This window comes from Sebastes umbrosus, chromosome 17 (genome assembly GCF_015220745.1).
Source record: "Sebastes umbrosus isolate fSebUmb1 chromosome 17, fSebUmb1.pri, whole genome shotgun sequence".
Lineage (NCBI taxonomy): Eukaryota > Metazoa > Chordata > Actinopteri > Perciformes > Sebastidae > Sebastes > Sebastes umbrosus.
This window is the reverse complement of record NC_051285.1, coordinates 18,733,449-18,754,263: the sequence shown is the minus strand read 5'-3', so window position 1 is coordinate 18,754,263 and position 20,815 is coordinate 18,733,449. Positions and strand designations below refer to the sequence as shown.

General features: G+C 41.7%; 1 protein-coding gene across 1 annotated transcript in view; it reads left to right on the top strand.

Moving 5' to 3' along the window:
- mink1 (misshapen-like kinase 1) overlaps nt 1–19,625 on the top strand; it is a 39,664-nt gene extending 20,039 nt beyond the window's left edge. The window contains 19 exon segments of the mRNA XM_037749259.1: nt 1,950–2,126; nt 2,228–2,398; nt 3,116–3,382; nt 4,377–4,456; nt 4,560–4,663; nt 4,756–4,847; nt 5,170–5,193; nt 5,689–5,840; nt 6,026–6,143; nt 9,993–10,109; nt 10,394–10,505; nt 10,839–10,988; nt 11,786–11,929; nt 12,627–12,761; nt 12,896–12,996; nt 13,116–13,265; nt 13,987–14,146; nt 17,070–17,209; nt 17,312–19,625. Coding sequence (XP_037605187.1) covers nt 1,950–2,126; nt 2,228–2,398; nt 3,116–3,382; nt 4,377–4,456; nt 4,560–4,663; nt 4,756–4,847; nt 5,170–5,193; nt 5,689–5,840; nt 6,026–6,143; nt 9,993–10,109; nt 10,394–10,505; nt 10,839–10,988; nt 11,786–11,929; nt 12,627–12,761; nt 12,896–12,996; nt 13,116–13,265; nt 13,987–14,146; nt 17,070–17,209; nt 17,312–17,395 — 2,478 coding nt within the window. The 3' untranslated portion in view covers nt 17,396–19,625.
- The last annotated feature ends 1,190 nt before the right edge of the window (nt 19,626–20,815 follow it).

Here is a 20,815-nt window from a genome sequence, read left to right as displayed (position 1 = left end):
GTATATAGAGGAACTGCTGGTAGCACCTCATTTTACAGGTCTCAAATTTCATGGTGATTAGGTGATGATTAGCAAGTAACCTATTGAAATTTACTGCCAAATTACCCCAATATTACCTCAAAATGTATCGAAAATTATTTTATTCTAAACATTATTTAATTATCATATGCTAAAATAGCATATAATCGTTAAAATAGGACCCTTAGGCTGTGCACTGCATTTCATTTGAGGTGGAAAACCAAAACTAATAGAAGACAATTCTGATCAGGCACAAATCTCACCATTGTGTGACTTATTGTCTACACAAATGTAACCTGGTAGCTGATGTAATGATTCAGGGAGTTTTTTAAGAAATTTCAAATAAGTTATTTGCTAATTATTATCTATTTATCAGCAGACATGGAAATAAAGCATATCAATTAACTTTGTATTCTTTTCCTGGAAATGTTTTGAATAAATTACCAGCTATTTATTACTGCTTTTTGAGAAATAGCGAATGGGAATGTAATTATTAAATAATTTTTATAATAAAGTAATTTTCAATAAATTGAGGTTAATATTGGGGTAATTTGGTAGTAATTCCAAAGAAATTTTAAATAGGTTACTTGCTAATTATCACCTAATTACCATGAAATTTGTGGACTACTGCAGGAACTTTGAAATCAGACACAATTCATTGTTTGATAAAAGTTGTTCTAAATGTATATTCGGAGCTAATTTTTATTAAGGAGTAAGTACCTTTCAAGAAAATTAGGCTACCATTAGATGTTCACAACAGAGAATTAGGTCTCGTCTTATGCTTTATTGAGCTGTCCTCCATATTATCCTTCAGGAAGGAATATCAGCATTCTATAATCTACGATATAAATGTATATAATTATTGGCCTGGCCTCAACAAAATGAGAATCAAAACTGTTTTGGAGGTGTGGAGGATTTTATATATAAATATCTGCAATATATCCATGTTGTACAGTCACTGCATATCTGTGTCAGGGTGGCAGCAGGGTAGGAAGATCAGCCGAGATGTCCTTTAACACAGGAGCTTAAACAAGGTCCCTCTGAGAGATATACTTTAATCCCTCCATCGTGTCCTCGGTCTACTCTAAAGTCCACTCCCACACAGGGAAACACCTGGGTGAGGCATTCTCACCAGGAGCCAGACTGGGTTTTCTCACTGTGGAGGGACACCACAGTGGTTTCTCGGAAGGATTTTTGTTTGTTTGTATCCACAGTCTCATGCTTTCACTCACTCCCCAGAACATGAGGGCCATATGTGAGCATCATAATGCAGATTGAGTTGTAGAGCTACTGCTTTGCTTTGAGGCCCATAGTGATTTGTAATTTAAGAAGCCGTTAAGAAGGAACAAATGAACAAACAAGCATTTAACTTTATTGGAAAGTTAATTTTGATTCTGTGTACCTAAGATTGTTTATCAAATGTAACCTTATGTGAGACATTTCCTGATTGGGAATGGAAATCTAATCTCTGCTGTTAAGAGAAGAAGTAATGTGAATTTGAGTTTACATTTGAGTGAGTCATGGTTGAAACTCTTGAGATTCTTCTGTTATTTCTTGTTTCTCTGTGAATGTGGCGTTACTCAAAAGCCTAGGAGACATGTGTCTACAATTCTCAATGAAAAAACAAAAAGTCAACTGACTCAATTTTTTAATATACAGCACAAATATGTTTCGCTAAAGACACGATCAATATTCTTTTTGTTGTGGGTTGGTAATTGACTGCTGTACTAAAAATAGGAGTACACACTTTAAGTCTGCCCAAAATATGTATCGTCTCAGTGGATGAAATCAGTGGTGATCAGCTAAATATTCAAGCCTGTTTGCAGATGCGTTGGTTCATTTATGACCTGCCTGACCTTTCTGTTGTGTCCAGTCTGAGGCAAACAATGGCTTGAATGCATTGGGCTTTTTTTTTTAATTATTTTGCTCAGGAGTATAAGCGCAAGCAGCTGGAGGAACAGCGTCAGTCAGAGCGCCTGCAGAGGCAGCTGCAGCAGGAGCATGCCTACCTGGTGTCTCTGCAACAACAGCAGCAGGAAAAGAAGCCCCAGCTCTATCACTATAACAAAAACCTGGAGCCCAACAACAAGCCTACTTGGGCCCGTGAGGTAGCAATGTTACCTTCATTTGAAGCATTACACACCACAGTCAATCTACTGCACACTGGCCTAGAATGTACAACTTTCTTTCACTGTCACCCTTATTGCAGGTGGAGGAGCGAAGTAAGCTCAACAGACAGGGCTCACCCAAAATCTGCACCACTGTCTCTGACACTGCCATCCAGTCGCGCTCTGACTCAATCAGCCAATCAGGAGTGGCCCAGTCAGCTCAGACCCCACCAATGCAGAGGCCTGTTGAACCCCAAGGGGGGCAGGGAAAGGTGGGTGTAAAATTCACTTGATGAAGGGGCCGTACACATGCCACGTCTCAACGCGTGGAAAACGCCAGCCGTGCCGCTTTCATCCTTTTATCCAAGGTGCTTTGGAGGTTGCGCCTGCCGTTACAAAGCAACCAAAACTTGCGCGCTGCAATGACATAATGAAGGTGCGATAATTTAGCAGTAAAAGCCGCACTGACTAAACTAAACAAAGTCAAAACAAACGGAAGAAAGAGAAGATATCTGCCAGCTGTGAATGACATGCGGTGCGGGTTGCAGCGTTCCAAAAATGTAACTGTGTTCATCTTGGGGTGCAGCCATTGCGCCCTGAAATATAGGCACTTGGGAATGCTTGCATGTCACGGCAGCGTTGCTCCCCCGTTTGAGTCGCCTGCCGCGGGTCTACTGACAACAATGGATTTGAGGGCGCAAAAAACGTGGCATGTGTACGGCCCCTGAAACGTCCTAGAAGAACAACACAAGTTACAACTGCTTATGCCTTTCTGCCCCTAATTCTTTAGCTTTACCCTTCATTGTCTATGCTACGTTATTTAAGCCTTCTTTTTCTTCTTTTCCCTCCTTTTCCTCTCCACACATCTGTGAACACAACCTTGCATTCTTCTCCACCTCGGCCTGCTCCTCCGATTGTGTTATGCGCTCTTCCTTCCGCTATGCTGCTCCTCCCTCCTGGTGTGCTGTTGCTCCTCCTGTCCTCTGCAGTTCCAGATGGCTCACTTGGTTCCTCTGAAGCCTTATGCTGCCCCTGTCCCCCGCTCCCAGTCCCTCTGCGACCAGCCCACTAAGACCATGTCCGCATTCCCCACCCAGGATCCCTCCCTTACCCCCACGCCCCGCCCCATGCACTCCAGAGAGCTGGTGCGTCAAAACTCAGACCCCACTTCTGAAATCCCGGCACCGCAGGCGCACCAAATGGGAGAGGATCGCGGCCCCTGGATCCGCCTGCCAGATGTGGAACTCCCACCCAAGGTGAGATGTAGTGGCTGGTTTCGACTCGGCAGTAGGTGTACAAACCCAAAACATAACCCCAGTTTGCATTTCTTTTTAACAAGACTCCCATATCTACATACAAATATTATGTTAGCTGAACTACAGTTAGTAAACTGACTTTGAAAGGTCCCCGTTTTAAAAAATACAATCTCTGTTTACTTCACACAATAGCTGATGGATCTGATGGAACAGTTTCTGACCTGCATTTGGTGGTGGTTAAAATCCCACCCTTCTTACATCAAGTGAAAACTCTTACCCAGTTGAAGATCAGATTTATGTGAATACCTTTCTTAAAGGTGGTTTATGCGATTAAAATTTTCACTTGGTCTACCTGACGACAGGCCAATCTTTTAGGAAATTACTGTTGCTGGCGCTACCACGGTTTTGCACTCTGCGGCTCACGTTACTGCAGTTTCACAAGCGTGTCGGAGAACTATGGGGGCCTTCAGGTAACGTAAAAACACAAAAGGCTCTTTCTACAGCCAGTGTTTGGTTTGTCCGTTCTGGGCTACTATAGAAACATAGTTTTCTAGATGGTAACATGCAAATTGCGAAACTTTTGTGAGATGGTTAAGGTTCAGCATTGACCTCAAATGGTTAAGGTTCAAATAGGTCGTCGGGCAGCGAATCTCGCGAGAGTTTTTGCAATTTGCGGGTTACCTTCTGAACACGACCTAGCAACATGGGGGACTCTGTGAAGAGGACCTGCCCCCTATGTAGATATGAAGGGCTTCTAAGCTAACGAAAACACAGAGATTCTTAGTTTCAGGTGATTATACACTAATGAAAACATAGTTATGATTATTATATTCCATTTCTGCTAATAGATCCCCTGAAATGTTACACACTTGCCCTCTAAGGGTGGTATTAGGGTTCAAAACAAAAAAAACATCTTTTGTCACTTTCTAAGCTACTGTGTTTTTTAAAAATAAAAATTCTGGTAAATGTAAGACTATGGTGTTTCTGTCCTCAGATTCCCCAGAGGACAGCGTCTATTGCCACAGCTCTCAACACCAACCTGACCTCTGGCATAAGGCATCCAGTACGAGCCAGGTACCGAGGACAGCAAAATAATTCATCTGATATTTCCTTAAATTAGTGCCTGCTAAATGGTGGTAGATAGACTCCAGATAACTGATTTGTATCCTCATGGCAGCAATCCAGATCTAAGCCGCAATGATCGCTGGGAGAGGGGTGACAGTATGAGCATCATTTCCAATCTGCCCCAGACTGGCTCTCTAGAGAGGCATCGCATCCTCAGTGAGTCCCTGCCTCCCCAATGCTATTTCTGTCTTTGCAGTAAGTCTAATTTTCAAAGTTATAACTACACTCTACAACACTGTTATTTGCAGGTTCCTCCAAAATGGATTCACCCATTCTCTCCCATGATAGTCGCCATAAGCCAGGGGAGTCACGCACCTCCTCCCGCCCCGGGCGCCCTGCTGTAAGTTGGTCTTTCAAACAGACATTATATTGGCTGTCTCTCCACTACCCCATAGTAATAATACTAATTTTAACATTAGTGTAGGGGTGCATGCAACACATAATATTATAAAATAAAAAGCACTAACTTGCTGTACATATGCTCAGTTTGATCTCAAACATACCAATTCTGTAACCGGACATACTGTATAGTATACTACATCCAGGTTTTCTCCTCCCCTTTAATTTACACTTTATACTGTATGCTTCATACTATTGCTGTTTCCCTTCATGGTTCTCCTCTTCTCAAATCCCTGTTTGTTGACTTTACCTCAATTGTGCAGAGTTACAAGAGAGCTATAGGGGAGGTTAGTATCATTGTGTCTTGGTATGTTCAGTGTTCATGCATGATATTGCATCTTGGCTGTAGTACATGTTCATATAGAATGACTTGCATGCTCTACACTATTTTCATTTATTGGGTAATTCATGTTTCGTCTTTGAATGGAATTCCACTCTTTACATAAAGGCCTTTTTAATGTGTTTGCAATTTTTTCTGTTACTATGTGGACTTCCTACACTCAACACAGACCTTGTAAACAGGCCTCAAAACCATCCCAAAATGTCACCAGGTGGCAGGCTCTGAATTCTGAGAGTATTGGGAGTTTTGAGTCTGGACTTACATTGGGACTGTTTCTGAGCCTATCCTCCCAACGAGCCCTCCCCTTCAGTTGTGTTTGGATTGTCATTAATATTGCATATATTACTGTTGTGTTATTTGCTACTTTCTCTGATAGCTGAGATTATGTTTAAAACATTTGTGAATGCATTCTTAAAGTAAATGGCAGTTTATGTGTGTGCAGGATCATGGCCTGTTTGCCAAGGAGCGTGCCGAGGAGCAGCCAAGGCCTCCAGTTAAGGCCAATGATTACTCCTCCTCTTCAGAGAGCAGCGAGAGTAGTGAGGAGAGCGAGAGTGGCGAAGGAGCAGAGGAGGAAGAAAGCCCCACAGATCGGTAAAACTAACACCTACAAATACTAACAATTCAGGAAGCAAATGATTGTTTTTATTTGTCATATTTACTTTAAACAAAGTATGCAGTGCTTCCTGTAAAACTGCTTTACTCTCTTTTCACTCTTTTCCATTATCAAGCTTGGGGTCTAATGTCCTCCTTGACTTCTATTTCCCTATTGGTTTCAGTCACAGGGACGCAGACACTGATTCAGTCAACACCATGGTGGTTCACGAAGATGAAGGCGAGGGGGGAGAGGGAGAGCAAGCTGGAGGCTATGGGGACCAGACCATGCTGGTGCAGAGGGTGAGTCATCTGTGCACGTAATGATGCTTAAAATGCATTGTGACTTGATGGAAAATCAACGTCATACATGTCAAAGAATATTACAAATCTGCAAGACAGGGGCACTGGCTCCATTTTGTTGGTTGGTGTTATATATATATTTTTTTATTATTTACATACGTAACTGACCAAATGAAGGTAATGTGGAGCCATTTTCCATGCAGCCTGAATGAAAATCTAAGATGCCCGAAACATAAACGATGACAGTCAGGTTTCACTGAAGAGCACCTTTGTAGATTCAATGGGCCTCGTGCAAGAACATTTTCATATTATTGTCTTACCTTACTCTTACTTTTTTTGTATCATGGGCTCGCACGAGTGTTCCACATCAGATTCAGCAAACGCTCCATCTTCGGATAACTGTAAATGACCTGCATAAACATGATGACTACTACCTTTGCGTAAATGAGCGTACGTTCATGAGAATTGTAAATTTGCATAATAAGCCATGACGTGCCTGGTTACACTTCCTGTTGACCTTATTACTGTATATACAGAGACAAAGGAACCTTTAATTAGTGTGTAATTTAAATCGTTTTGCAGTTTGAGATGTTCATATAGATATTATTGTGTTATACAATAGCATCAATGGCCAATTTAAATTAATGATGATATCGTTAGGCTATATGAAGAAATTTTGAATTATATTATTCGAATTGCCACTTCAAACCGGATAATGTGAACATAATTATTATGAAGCTAAATTTATATAGGATTTTCAAACTCAAAATTGCTTCAGAGTAATGAAATATTCAATCCATTAGTGAAATACTTAGGTTTGGATAACCGCAGACTAATTGTACGACTACTACTACGACTGGTCTGGACCACTCGTAAATTGTATTCATACCTAAGAGAAAATTCAAAATATGAGAAGATTTAGTGAATGCGACAAGTTCTCCTAAATCACTTGTACAAGCCACTTAAGAACAAATCTGTTCGTATGAGTGGTTCTTGCATGAGACCCATTGTTTAAAAATCACTCGGGGATAAATTAATCATAGAAGAGGCAGAGATCCAATACAGTGCCAAGTTTGCTATCAGTAGACCATAATGTTATGTAGCTACAGCTTCAGTGTTGCACAGCTGTTGTTGGCAATTTTCAGACTTTTAGGAAAAAGTAGTACTGCTTTGAAGCTCACATCATTAGCCCAAATTTGACAAAGAGAACTTTTGTAAGCCTGTTATACACATCTGCAGAGGGTCAGTAACTATGTGTGTCAATAATGTTGCAGCTGAATGTTTTCTTTAATTTTGTATACAGTATGCCTAAAGCCACCCCGTGTTACAGTAGGTTTGCTGAGATTTTTCGAGAGATAGCAATATGATTCAGTGACAGACATGCAGATGGCCCTTGATGAGTTAAATGTGGGAATTGTCACCTTCACTGAAGTGCAATAGTTTTGTGTGTTTATGCATTTTAATATGCAATAAGCATCAAATATTTGTGCCGAAGCTACAGTGACATTACCGAATGTCACTGTGAATGTGAGTTATTAATTTGCCTGGCATTATAAATAAAACGACAAACATCATGCAGAGGAATTTTGATTACTTTCACACATTCAGCAAATGTGCTTTGAACGAGTCTCACAGATGGCACAGAAATTCAGCTGCATTACATTAGAACAGTGGCAGACCTACATTTATGTCAGCCACAAGATTGGACAAGTGATATCATCTTCAGGTCATGTTCCATACCGCCGTGTAAATTAGATTCTTTCCATTTAACACAGAGTAAGATGTGACTCTAACTGAGGCAAAATAGAGGGTGTAGATTATCTTAAGGAAACTCATGAATTTCTTTCTCTTTCTGAGAGAAAATCACGTACAGTTGGTATACACGGTATACCGTGCATGTGACATATATACACTGCTCAAAAAAATTAAGGGAACACTTAATCATCACAGTATAACACCAAGTCAGTTAAACTTCAGGGACATCAATCTGTCTATTTAGGAAGCACAGGTGATTGTGAATCACTTTCACCTGCTTTGGTGCAAATGAAAGTGACAACAGGTGCAATGGAGAGGCAACAGCAAGACAATCCCCCCAAAAGGGAAACAATTGCTCTCTACTTATCCTTCCTGACTGATTCTTCTCTAGTTTTGTGTTCTGCTAGTATCCTTGTCAGTACTTGTAGCATGAGGTGGTACCTGCAGTCCAATCAGGTTGCACAGGTAGTCCAGCTCCTCCAGGATAGCACATCCATACGTGTGGTCGCAAGAAGGTTTGCTGTGTCTCCAAGCACAGTCTCAAGAGCATGGAGGAGATATCAGGAGACCGGCTGTTACATGAGGAGGGCTGGAAAGGGTTGTATAAGGGCATCAACCCAGCAGCACGACCGGTATCTGCTCCTTTGTGCGAGGAGGAGCAGGAGGAGCACTGCCAGAGCCTGACAAAATGACCTCCAGCAAGCTACTGGTGTGCATGTTTCTGACCAAACTGTCAGAAACATTCTCCATGAGGGTGGCATGATGGCCCGACGTCCTCTAGTGGGACCTGTGCTCACAGCCCAGCACCGTACAGCTTGATTGGCATTCGCCAGCGAACACCAGAATTGGCAGATCCGCCCTTGGCGTCCCGTTTTCTTTACAGATGAGAGCAGGTTCACACTGAGCACATGTGACAGGCGTGAAAGAGTCTGGAGACGCCGTGGTGAACGTTATGCTGCCTGTAACATCATCCAGCATGACCGGTTTGGCGACGGGTCAGTGATGGTCTGGAGAGGCATATCCTTGGAGGGTCGCACAGACCTCCATGTCATAGCCAATGGTACCCTGACTACCTGACCCTGATTGTCAGACCTTATGCTGCTGCAATAGGCCCTGGGTTCCTCCTGGTGCAGGACAATGCCCGGCCTCATGTGGCCAGAGTGAGTAGGCAGTTCCCCTGACCTAAATCCAATTGAGCACCTATGGGACGTTATGTATCGGTGCACCCGGCGCTGCCAAGTACCGCAACAGACACCCCAGAAGCTCACAGATGCCCTGATCCAGGTCTGAGAGGAGATCCCCCAGGACACCATTCGCCAACTCGTCAGGAGCATGCCCAGACGTTGTCGGGAGTGATACAGTCACGTGGGGGCCATACACACTACTGAGTCACGTTATGAGTTGCCGTGATGAAATTCAAGCAAGTTGGATCAGCCTGTGATTTCAATTTTTTACTTTGATTTTCGGTGCAATTTTGAATCCAGCCCTCAATGGGTTGATGATTTTGGTTTCCATTGACCGTTGTTAAGTCATTTTGTTCTCAACAAATTATACAATGTACATCAGTAAAGATGTTCAACATGAATAATTCGTTTATCGAGATCTGATGTGTGATTTAAGTGTTCTCTTCATTTTTTTGAGCAGTATATTTTTTGCCACATATGATTAGTATGCAAAAACTGGGAATGTACAAAAAATGTCCTGTGCTTTCCCATATTTTGATCTGAATGTTTAAAAGCTGTGCAGATAGATTCATAGCTTCATAGAGCATCAGGCAGTTTTGTTTTAGATTCTCAGTATTATACAAAAATTGCAAAAAATCTTTTGTAATTTTTCCTTAATGTGGCAGTAAATCATTCCAACTCTTGCATGGTCAGTTTTTTTTCTATAAAACCAAAACCAAAAGATGGCATTTGGGTTGTGCATGGCAACTAGAAGCTGGGCTAGTCTTATAACTATTTGGACAATGGTGACAGAATGCCTTTTTCTTTGCAGCTGTACAGTGGCACATCAGTGACGCAACAACTGTCTGGCTCTCCCAGTGTTAAGAACATGTCTTTGTGTGTGTGTGTGTGTTGCTCTTTTACCTGAAAGACCCCAGAGAAGAGGAGCCATAATGGATACACTAACTTGCCAGATGTGGTGCAGCCCTCCCACTCCCCCACTGATTCAGCCACTCACTCCTCCCCTGGGAAGGACTCTGTTTATGATGTAAGTTTTACTGATTCTAAATATATCAGTCCTAAATTCCTGGTTTATTTTTACGTGTTCCCTTTCTGCCATCTTTCCAGCCATGAAGTCCACCCATAACACACAGAATTGAATGACAATCACTTCAGCTTTTAGTGGACTCATCATCAAAAATATAGGTCTTAAAACTGCTGTTGCCACGTAGGCACAGAAAATGTTTTTAACATTTTGTCTGACAATCTCCATAGACATGATGTTGACTTTAACAGCACTGTACAACTCATACACCCTTTCTGCTCCACCAGTATCAGTCCAGAGGTTTGGTTAAAGCATCTGGCAAGTCCTCCTTCACCACCTTTGTGGATCTGGGCATGTACCAGTCCCCAGGAGGTACAGGGGATAACATGTCTATTACTGGTGAGTCAGAAGCTTTCCAGACTCTGCACTGAGTTTCTTGAACATTAAACAAGAAAGTTACAGCTGATTGCAAAAGTATTCATTACCTTAACCTTTGACATTATCTTTTCTGCAATAAAATACTTTGGGAATTAAATTTTGCATTTTTTTTTTCAAGATTGAGATATTTTCTATTACATTACAACATAATTCTTTAAAAATAGAACTTGTTAATCAGCTAATTTCCCTTTTAAACGGATGAATGGGAGATTTTCTAGTTCCAAACCTAGTACCATTTTGCCCTATTTTGTCCTTCCTCAATTAAGTCATTTCCATTGCGGCCTTCCTGTTTAGGCTCCCGGTTTGAGCAGCTGAAGATGGAGGTGAGGAAAGGATCCATGGTGAATGTCAACCCCACCAACACACGCCCCCCCAATGACACACCTGAGATCCGCAAGTACAAGAAGAGATTCAACTCTGAGATCCTGTGTGCTGCACTCTGGGGTGAGAACAGATTCAATACTTGAATGCAAATGATTAAACACCAAGCAACATTAGATCCCTTAAACCAACTTAGACAAACAAAATATGATTATCTTTGGAGTTACCAGACTCTAACACAGAGAATTCAGTCAGATTATTGGTGCCACATCAGGGCCAAGTTATTTATTACAAGTTTTTTATTTATTTTATTAGGGCCAAGTTTATCTAACCCTACTTATCTCTGGCTCAACATCCTGACAAAGAACTAATATGTCAGCTCCAGCAAGGCTCAGGTATGAAATTATGAGCAAGGTTCAGGTTGAAAACATTGTCTGACATTAATAACTCTTTGCTTTCATTATCAATCAAAGCAAAACCTGTTTTCCATAAGCAACGTCTTACTTAGGTGATATGTGGGGGGAAAAAGTGGTATTTTTATGTGCCAAACTGTGTGCGTCGTTAAAAAGTATGATAGACTCAACAATATGACCTTCAAAACTCCAGTTTCTCCATCTTCAAATAAGTTATTAGGTGCAGTAGTCAAGGGGGGGACGTCACCACAGTTGCATTACATATTCATTAAAGCTATCTTTTATTTTATTCCTCTTCTAAATAAAATGATATATCATGGTGGTAGAGTTGCTGCAGGTTATGATGTGCAAATGATAATGGAAAATGAAAGCATACAACATTTCAAATAACATTTACAACACGGGTATACCGCCAAAATACTTTTAGCTGTGGCTATAGGACAGGCATTTACAATCATTTTACGCAAAAAGAAAAAGCTATTAATTTGTGCATGTGCGTGTCCCCAGGAGTGAACCTGTTGGTGGGCACAGAGAACGGTTTGAAGCTGCTGGACCGTAGTGGTCAGGGCAAGGTTTACCCCCTCATCAACTCCCGCAGGTTCCAACAGATGGACGTCCTGGAGGGCCTCAACCTGCTTATCACCATATCAGGTCATTACCGCTACTCATCACCAGTCTGCTCTCACTACAGTAACTACTTTTGGCTTAAGACTACCATCTTTAATGGGATGCCAAACACTCTATGCCAAATTGTGCTTGTGCCTTCAGAGTGATTATTTTGCATTGCATTTTGACTTTGCACTTCAAAGTCACAGGAAAGCTGTTTTTATTTCTGTGCACTGTGTATTAGGGCTTGGAGGTGTTGACAAAAGCTTATATCACTATTTCTGAACAAATACCTCTATCCAATTGAGTAAAATGAGTATTGGGATATACAAATATATTTTACAATATACTGTATTAATAATCTGATGATATTTTGTTCATGGTTACTGATGCTTTTATCAGATATTTACACATAACATTTTGAGAATCAGTATTAATCTTAATAATAAGCAGAAAGATGTAGGCAACATGTTTGTATAAGCTAAAGCACAAGTTTTTTTGTGTGCCAGTAACTGTAAAACAGCCTGAGAAAGACCATTTAAGTTTGATATTACAATACTATGAGAACCAAAATCCCAGACAATATATAGTTTAATATTAAATACATTTTAGTTATATAACTCCTAGCTCTTCTGTGTGTCGTCTGCAAATCTCAAAAGGTCAAAATATGATTTAAACCTCAATTGTTAAATGCATTTAAATATTTACTGATATTAGTCTATTTATAACTGTGTCTATAAAGGCAAGAAGAATAAGGTGCGTGTCTACTACCTGGCCTGGCTGAGGAACAAGATCCTCCACAATGACCCCGAGGTGGAGAAGAAGCAGGGCTGGACCACGGTGGGCGAGATGGAGGGCTGTGTGCACTACAAAGTGGGTGAGTGACCGATGATGGCCGTTTATTACCACTGTCTATTTCACTCCGGAGAAATTCTCATAAATGCTTTTGGCACAGTGAATTATTGATTACGAGTATCTGATGTCAGATGGCCTTGTGGTTGTTCTATCTAGTGAAATATGAGAGGATAAAGTTCCTGGTGATTGCTTTGAAGAATGCAGTGGAAGTGTATGCTTGGGCGCCCAAACCTTATCACAAATTCATGGCCTTCAAGGTAAGTCTCCCCTTTCCCATGAGCTGGATTAGTTATGCGAGATCAGTCAACCAGAAGAGCATTCTTCTCACACTCACTTTCTGCTCCCCAACCCCCCCCCTCCACTCCATTTTAACCAGTCTTTTGCAGACCTGCCCCACAGGCCTGTCCTGGTCGACCTGACAGTGGAGGAGGGTCAGAGGTTGAAGGTTATCTACGGTTCTTGCGCTGGCTTCCATGCCATCGACGTGGACTCTGGAAACAACTATGACATTTACATCCCCGTTCATGTAAGTTGCACACGCCCCATCTGTCTTATTGCATAACAACCTGGTCACAGGCAGGTAGGACTACACTCAAGCCTGTGTCCTCACTCTGTAAACAAATCCTAAAAGTACTACATAAAAAGCCAAGGGCTAATCACAGTAATATCCTGAAAAAATACATAATTTAACTTCTTATTTTACTTTGTTGTATGCCTGATGCCTACTTAATTATTCATAATCTCGCACCCTCTCCTCTTAAAGGATGCCTGGCCTAGCCTGGCAGTGGCAGTGCCATTAGGACTACAGCATCTACTAGGGGTGACTGGGTACTGCAGTTCAGAAAGACAGCCTTTGGTCAATCTGCTTTCACGGTTAAAGTAATGGGGAAGTGGAGTTCAGTACCCACAAACATTAGAGACTCAGGAAGCTTTGCAGTGTTTAAAATCAGCCTCGAGCTTTGGTTAAAGTCAGCACAAAAGTGTCCCCACCAATGACTGCCTTGGATTTATTGTATTTATCATTCTGATTCTACTTATTATCTCACTCTGATGTATTTGTTGTCATGTGGGTTTTTTTGTCTACCTGCCCAGGGACAATAGATGCAAATTAGCTTAATTACAAATTACTCTTAATTTTGTGCTGTCCCTGGAAAAAACACACAATAAGATAAATAAAAATAAACAGCTGTCAGACAGCAGTGTTTTGGGAGATACCTAAACATGCCTTCTGTTTTCATCTGAAACAGATCCAGAGCCATGTGACACCGCACGCCATTGTGTTCCTGCCCAGCTCAGACGGCATGGAGATGCTGCTGTGCTACGAGGACGAGGGCGTCTATGTCAACACCTACGGGCGCATCATCAAGGACGTGGTCCTGCAGTGGGGCGAGATGCCCACATCTGTTGGTGCGGGTCAAATCCAAAAACAAACTTACATGGACATAAATCAAAGTGGATGTATCATCTGTAATAACTGCAATCAACTTGCCTAGTACTTAGAAGTGGGAATCACCAGAAGCCCCACGATACGATATTATCACAATACTGTCTTATTGCGATTTTAAACATTTTGCGATATAGTATTGCGATAAAATATATTGCTAATTATTACCTTTTTTCAACTACAAATTATGCAGTTTGTCAACAACTTTTATATCTAATAAGATACCATTTCCACTTTGTACATCTCAGAGTTTCCATTTACATATCTTGAGGTCAGAGGTCAAGGGACCCCTTTGGAAACGGCTATGCCAGTTTCTCCTTGCCAAAATTTAGCATAACTTTGGAGTGTTCTTCCCGACAAGCTAACATGGCCAATCGAATCCTTAGTTTTTTTAGTTTGATATGATAACAGTATCTTCACTCTAGCTTTAAGATGGAGCCAGCTACAACCTCTGAAAGACAGGATAGCGCTGTTAAAGCTGCAGTGCGTAGAAATCCGGAAAACGCAAAATCCTGCATCCCCTCGAGCTGCTCTCTCCTCTCTCTCCTCTCTCCGCTCTCCCCTCTCTGTCCGAAGCCCCTCCCCCCACACGAGAACGGGCATATGCACGCGCTTCATACGTGCTCGCTACATCTGAGGAGGCTACCGCAGCGAGCTACACATTACCTTCTAACGACATCAACAGTTTGGACTGTCTTTTTGAAAGTCTGTCTTTCTTTTTTTGGGTTGTTTTGAGGTGTAGGCAGTTGCTGCCAATGCTGGAATAGCAAGCTTTCCAGTAGGTTGTTCCGCCATTGACCGAGGCTTTCACTATCTGCAGAGACCAGACGTGAACGCGCATCTCCTTTTGTGGAACAGCCAATAGGAACGCTCTCTCTGAAATGCCCTGTGATTGGTCAAAGTCTGCCGTCACGGGCAAGATTTTCTAAAGCCTGTAAACAGAGCCATGAGGAGGTGCAGAGGTGTAGTTTTCTCTCAGATCACTTGAATTACAATATGCTGAAAGGTTATTATGGAATTTTTGCCAAATTATGCCAAAATATTGTTGCCTACTGCCACTTTAAGAGGTTAATAGTTCTGGGGGAAAAAAGTTCGGAAACTTGTGTTTGGTCGATTATTTCTCTGTTGTTACAATGCTAATTGGCATTGTATTTTACATCGTTGGAAAGCCTGTTTATTTACCTTCACAATGATGTACAATTTGTATGGATCATGCATTTGTGGGATGAGCAGCACAGCTGATTATGTGGGTAGCACCCTAGAAATATTTGCCAAAATGCTCTGCCAATGGTAAACAGTGTATTCTCCTGTTGGTATTGACTCTCGTTTTGAGCACCTGATGTGTGCATGGTGCCTGCTGGGTACTGCGCCCTACTAAAGTGATCATTTGGTGTCTGCTCCAAGCATCGGCATGCCACGTTTATCTAATCTGGATAAGGCCTGTGCGATAGGGCAAGTTGAAGCTTTATTTGGAGTCAGCCCTGGTACCATCTCCAAACTGAAGGCCAAGTTCCGTGAAACCGGTGATGTAAAAGACAGACCGCAAAGTGGGCGTCCAAGGAAGACAATACCCCAGGAAGACCGGTTCATCACCCTTACAGCACTGAGGAACCGTAGGCTGTCTTCTAGAGATTTGCAGGCAAGGTTTGCAGGACATTATGGCATACAGATCTCTGATCAGACGGTCAAGAACAGAACGCACTCAGCCAATCCCAGAGCTCATAAGGTTACTAGGAAGCCTGCAATGACTGCCCTTCAACGTCAGGCTCGTTTGCGCTGGTGTCGACAACACAGACAATGGAACCTGAACATGTGGGGGAATGTCATGTTCAGTGATGAGTCGAGGCTCTGTCTGCAAAAGTTGGATGGCAGGGTCAAAGTATGGAGACGACGCGGAGAACGCCATGCTGATTGTTGCACCGATCATGTAACAGCTTTTGGTGGGGGCAGTGTCATGGTGTGGGGCGGCATCTCCCTCACTGGCAAAACAAGGCTTGTCATCATTGAAGGTCATCTCAATGCAGTGAGATATCGGGATGAGATTCTGCAGCCAGTGGCGATCCCATATCTCCACAATCTGGCACCTAACTTCATCCTCTAAGATGACAACGCTTGCCCCCACAGACCCAGGGTTATCACAGACTACCTCCACAATGTGGGAGTAGAGAGAATGGAATGGCCTGCCAAGAGTCTAGACCTCATCCCAATTGAACACTTGTGGGATCAGCTTGGGTGTGCTGTACGTGTTAGTGACCAACACAACCACGCTGGCTGACCTGCAACGAACCCTTGTTGAGGAATGGAATGCCATCCCACAGCAACGTGTGACCAGGTTGGTGACCAGCATGAAGAGGAGGTGCCAGGCTGTTGTGGCTGCGTATGGATCTTCCACCGCTACTGAGGCTCCTGACGGTGTATTGAATGAATAAAGTGTAAAATTGCCAATATGTCTTGTTTGTTCCTTGTTACTGATAGAGTTCAATCATCCAATCCACCAAACAACTCAAAACGAGTCAATTCCAATAGGAGAATACACTGTTTACCATTGGCAGAGCATTTTGGCAAATTTTTCTTGGGCGCTACCCACATAATCAGCTGTGCTGCTCATCCCACAAACGCATGATCCTCACAAGTTGGACATCATTGTGAAGGTAAATAAACAGGCTTTCCAACAATGTAAAATACAATGCCAATAAGCATTGTAACAACAGAGAAATAATCGACCAAACACAAGTTTACGAACTTTTTTCCCCCAGTTTATAATAAAAGATTGATACTTGACGTCCGTGTATTGATACAATATTGCCACGCAAAATATTGCGATACTAGGCTGTATCAATTTTTCCCCCACCCCTACTCGTACTAATGTTACATTTTGCTTTGCAGCTCATATCTGCTCCAATCAGATCATGGGATGGGGAGAAAAGGCCATTGAGATCCGCTCTGTGGAGACCGGCCATCTGGATGGTGTCTTCATGCACAAAAGAGCTCAGAGGCTCAAGTTCCTCTGTGAGAGAAATGACAAGGTAAGGGAGATGCAAACACTTAGAGTGTGTTAGCAGTAAGGTCACTAATAGCAGCTGAATTTAAAGACATACATGTCCTTGTGTGTCTGTGCCGTTCCCCAGGTGTTCTTTGCGTCAGTGCGGTCTGGAGGCAGCAGCCAGGTGTACTTCATGACGTTGAACAGAAACTGCATCATGAACTGGTGAAGGAACAGCCGCTCTGGTCAGTGTGTTGAACCCAGCAGGGTTCAGAGAAGGAAGTGAAATTCTCACAAACGCATGCACACAAACACACACTCCCGTTCTCTCCAGCTCTCGCTCTCTCTCACACACTCATGCCCCAAAGACACACACTCATAGAGAAACACACACATATACACAAACAATCTTTCAATCCATTCCTGCCTACATGTACACTCCTTAAGTCACAGTTTCTACAGAGGCCCCCTGATCACACTCTCCCCGGAAGAATCATGAAAAATCACTGATGAGCTTCAAATGTTAATACCATCTATTGATTTGTACTGTAAATATTCCTGTCTTGATTTACTTTACTTGGTGGACCCGTGTTCTGTCGTAACTATTTAGTTCCTAATTGTGAAGTATGTTAAAAACATTCCTCGATGGTTCTGCAGTACGTTTTTGAAGAAGGCATTATTTACCAATACTGTATGTTGAAATGAAGCTGTAAATAGGTAGCACCTTACACTTAGATCTGAATCATTTGCAGGCCTCTTATATTATATAGCCTCCATTCAGCGCGTTGCCACCAGACACATGGACGTCAAATAATAAAATGCTGGAACGCCCATCTGCAGTGGCTTGTGGACCCCCATTGGGGCTCCCACAGTTTCAGGGAGGTTTAACGGAAGGATTTAGTACAAAAAATATTACAAAGGGACGTTAAAGGCAGGACAAAGTAGCTTGTTGAAGTATTTTCAGTTCTGTATAGTAGACAGTAACCTGAAGTCCGGCTTTCACTAACTTTCTTCTGGCCTGAATGGCGAATGATGTTGCAACTCTTAATCACAGCAAGTAAGCCTTGAATGCATCAAAAGCAAAAATAGATTTCAGGTGAATAAATGATCGAACCAATCAGAAGTCTCATAAATGTGCAGTACTCCGAATCAGTAATGTGAAATCTCCTGCTTTGCCTTTTCTTTTTTCTATGGTTTAGGTGAAGCCGTTCATTATTTGACTCATCAGGCTTCTATCTAAACTTTTTGTTTTCATAGATTTACAAATTACAAAACTTTGTTATTTATATGTAGTGATTCTGTATTGGTATTAGGCTACTGGTATTCTTAATTTTACTGTAATTATATTGCCATTATATTGCAATATATGCTATTCTGTGGAGTCTTTGTTTGAAGAGGGGAGTTTGTGTATTTGGCTGGTAGTGTTGGGGAGTCTGATGACACCTCTGGAGGAGAGAGAGGGGACGGGATATTATGTCAGTAAAGGAGGACGTTGTCACTGAGATTATAGTGATTAAGGGAGATCATTTTCGTGGTCCTTTCACCCTCCTACCACAGTGATCTACTCTACTGTATTATATTTCAGTTCTTAGACTATTTCGTTGGTGTGGATTTTTTTTTGTGTTTGCAGAGAACAGCTTAGTGTGGTACAGTTCATTATTTGTCTTAGGCCAGTGGAAAAGATTTAATGTAGGGTGACTCTGCAATACCACAGAGGACTCCATCTCATCAGGCACTTTGGAGAACACATGAGACTTAATATATTTTATATCTATACATTCTGCCAAAGTTCACAGCATATTCTGCAGCGGGGAGATGAATCACGGGCAAAGGGAATATTGCTTAAATGGCGACTATAACAGATCACTAACCGATGTTCCTTTCTGTATATACATCCAAAAAGTCAGCTGCCTTTTCACTAATATTATGGTGTCTTGCTTAATTAGCTGCTTGGGATTTCTTATACACTGTGTTTGTTAGTAGTACATACAGTAGTAGTTTTTCCACATTTGTTTATGGGAATTAGCTGTCTGCTGCATGAGGGAGATACTGTGTGCTCTCATACACCAGGCAGTACGGTAGAAGTGCGAGGTGGCGTTATCAGGAAGTAGCTTTGTGATTTTCCGTCAGCAGTGGGTAGGTCAACACATGCTTTTTGTTCAGTGATTCACACACTGTTACAACACCACTGTGCTTTCACAGCACTTTGGTAGCAACAGGTGGACATTTTAAAGTCAAGTCACTCCTATCATGCATCTTATCAGCATGGAGTTGTTGGGACAAGTTAGTTCTTCTGCTTATAAATAGAAGTTGACATGTTAATGTTAAAAGAATGCAAAATGTAATTTATTTGTGAAACTGCCAGTATGAAACGCTTTTGGTTATCATGAAAGGAATCTTGGCTAGTGATCAATAGGATAGTCTGCTAAAAGCCACTAAGAAGATATATTTCATACAGGCAAAAAGAAAGCTATTAAGAGTGCAGTATATGCTCAGGGCCGAGGGTGTTTAATCAAAGATTATATAAATAGATGTGAGATTATAAAACAAACTGTAAATGGGCATGGAAAGCACTTACAAACATACATTTACAAATATATCTCGAGCAGATACTTGGTGTGCATGTAAGCCATTGAAATAGAGTATATAGTACTGTATCAGAGTTGTTTTCCCTTTTTTAGCGAATGTGTTTTTATTCTTGAATATCTGTTAACGTGCCATGACTTACATTTTAAATTACAATCCACCAGGAGCTCTGGCACTCATGCTTTTTATGGTCAAATCATAATTTTTTATCAATCTGCCATGTTTACAGTTAAAGCAGTGCCTTGGAGTTGGGAAGGTGAGTGGTTTAAGGATGGGTTATGAGCCCCCCCCCCCCCCCCCCCCCCCCCCCCACCCCCCCTCCACCCACATACACACACACACACACTTGTTTCTTACTTGAAATCTCATGAAGAAGAGGCACATCTATATTTACGCTCCCTCAATATGATTTATGTCCTGTGCCACTTAAGTGCACTTAGGTCAAATCCAGAATAATTGGACTTGAAATGCTTTTTTGGCACCACGTAAATAACCTAAAAATGCGATAATCCGTTCAGAAAGTTGCAATAACAAATAAGTCAACACATGTCCAACTAATCGAGTGTACTCACAGTGGGAGCCAGCATAGTGAAAAGCCATACGTATGAAACGTGTCTGTAGAGAAAACTTAATACTTGTGTACAGATCAAATCCAACTGTGTGTGATGTCTGCTCACAAAATGTAGGTTCTTGCAGCAAAGATGAGATAAGCGCTTCTTCTTTAATGATGTTGATTGTGTGATCTTGTAGTTGGGGAAAGTAGCTTGATATATTCTGAGAAGCTTATTTTATAAAATATGTAAATTAGTCTATATTGAGAAATCAAAGTGAATGTACATCTATAAGACAGATTTGTATTTATATGAAAATGTGTACTGCTCTATTAATCAAAGCACAATGTATTTTAAGGCAGAGAGATCAAAGCTAGAAGTGAGTCCAACAGAGATGGAGTTATTTTTCCTCATTCACTCAGCAGTCGTCAAACTCGTCAGTATGTAATCAGTCTGAGTAGTTGGTCGTAGTGAAACGAGTCGACAGCTGTGTGTATGTACACTGTCAGTTA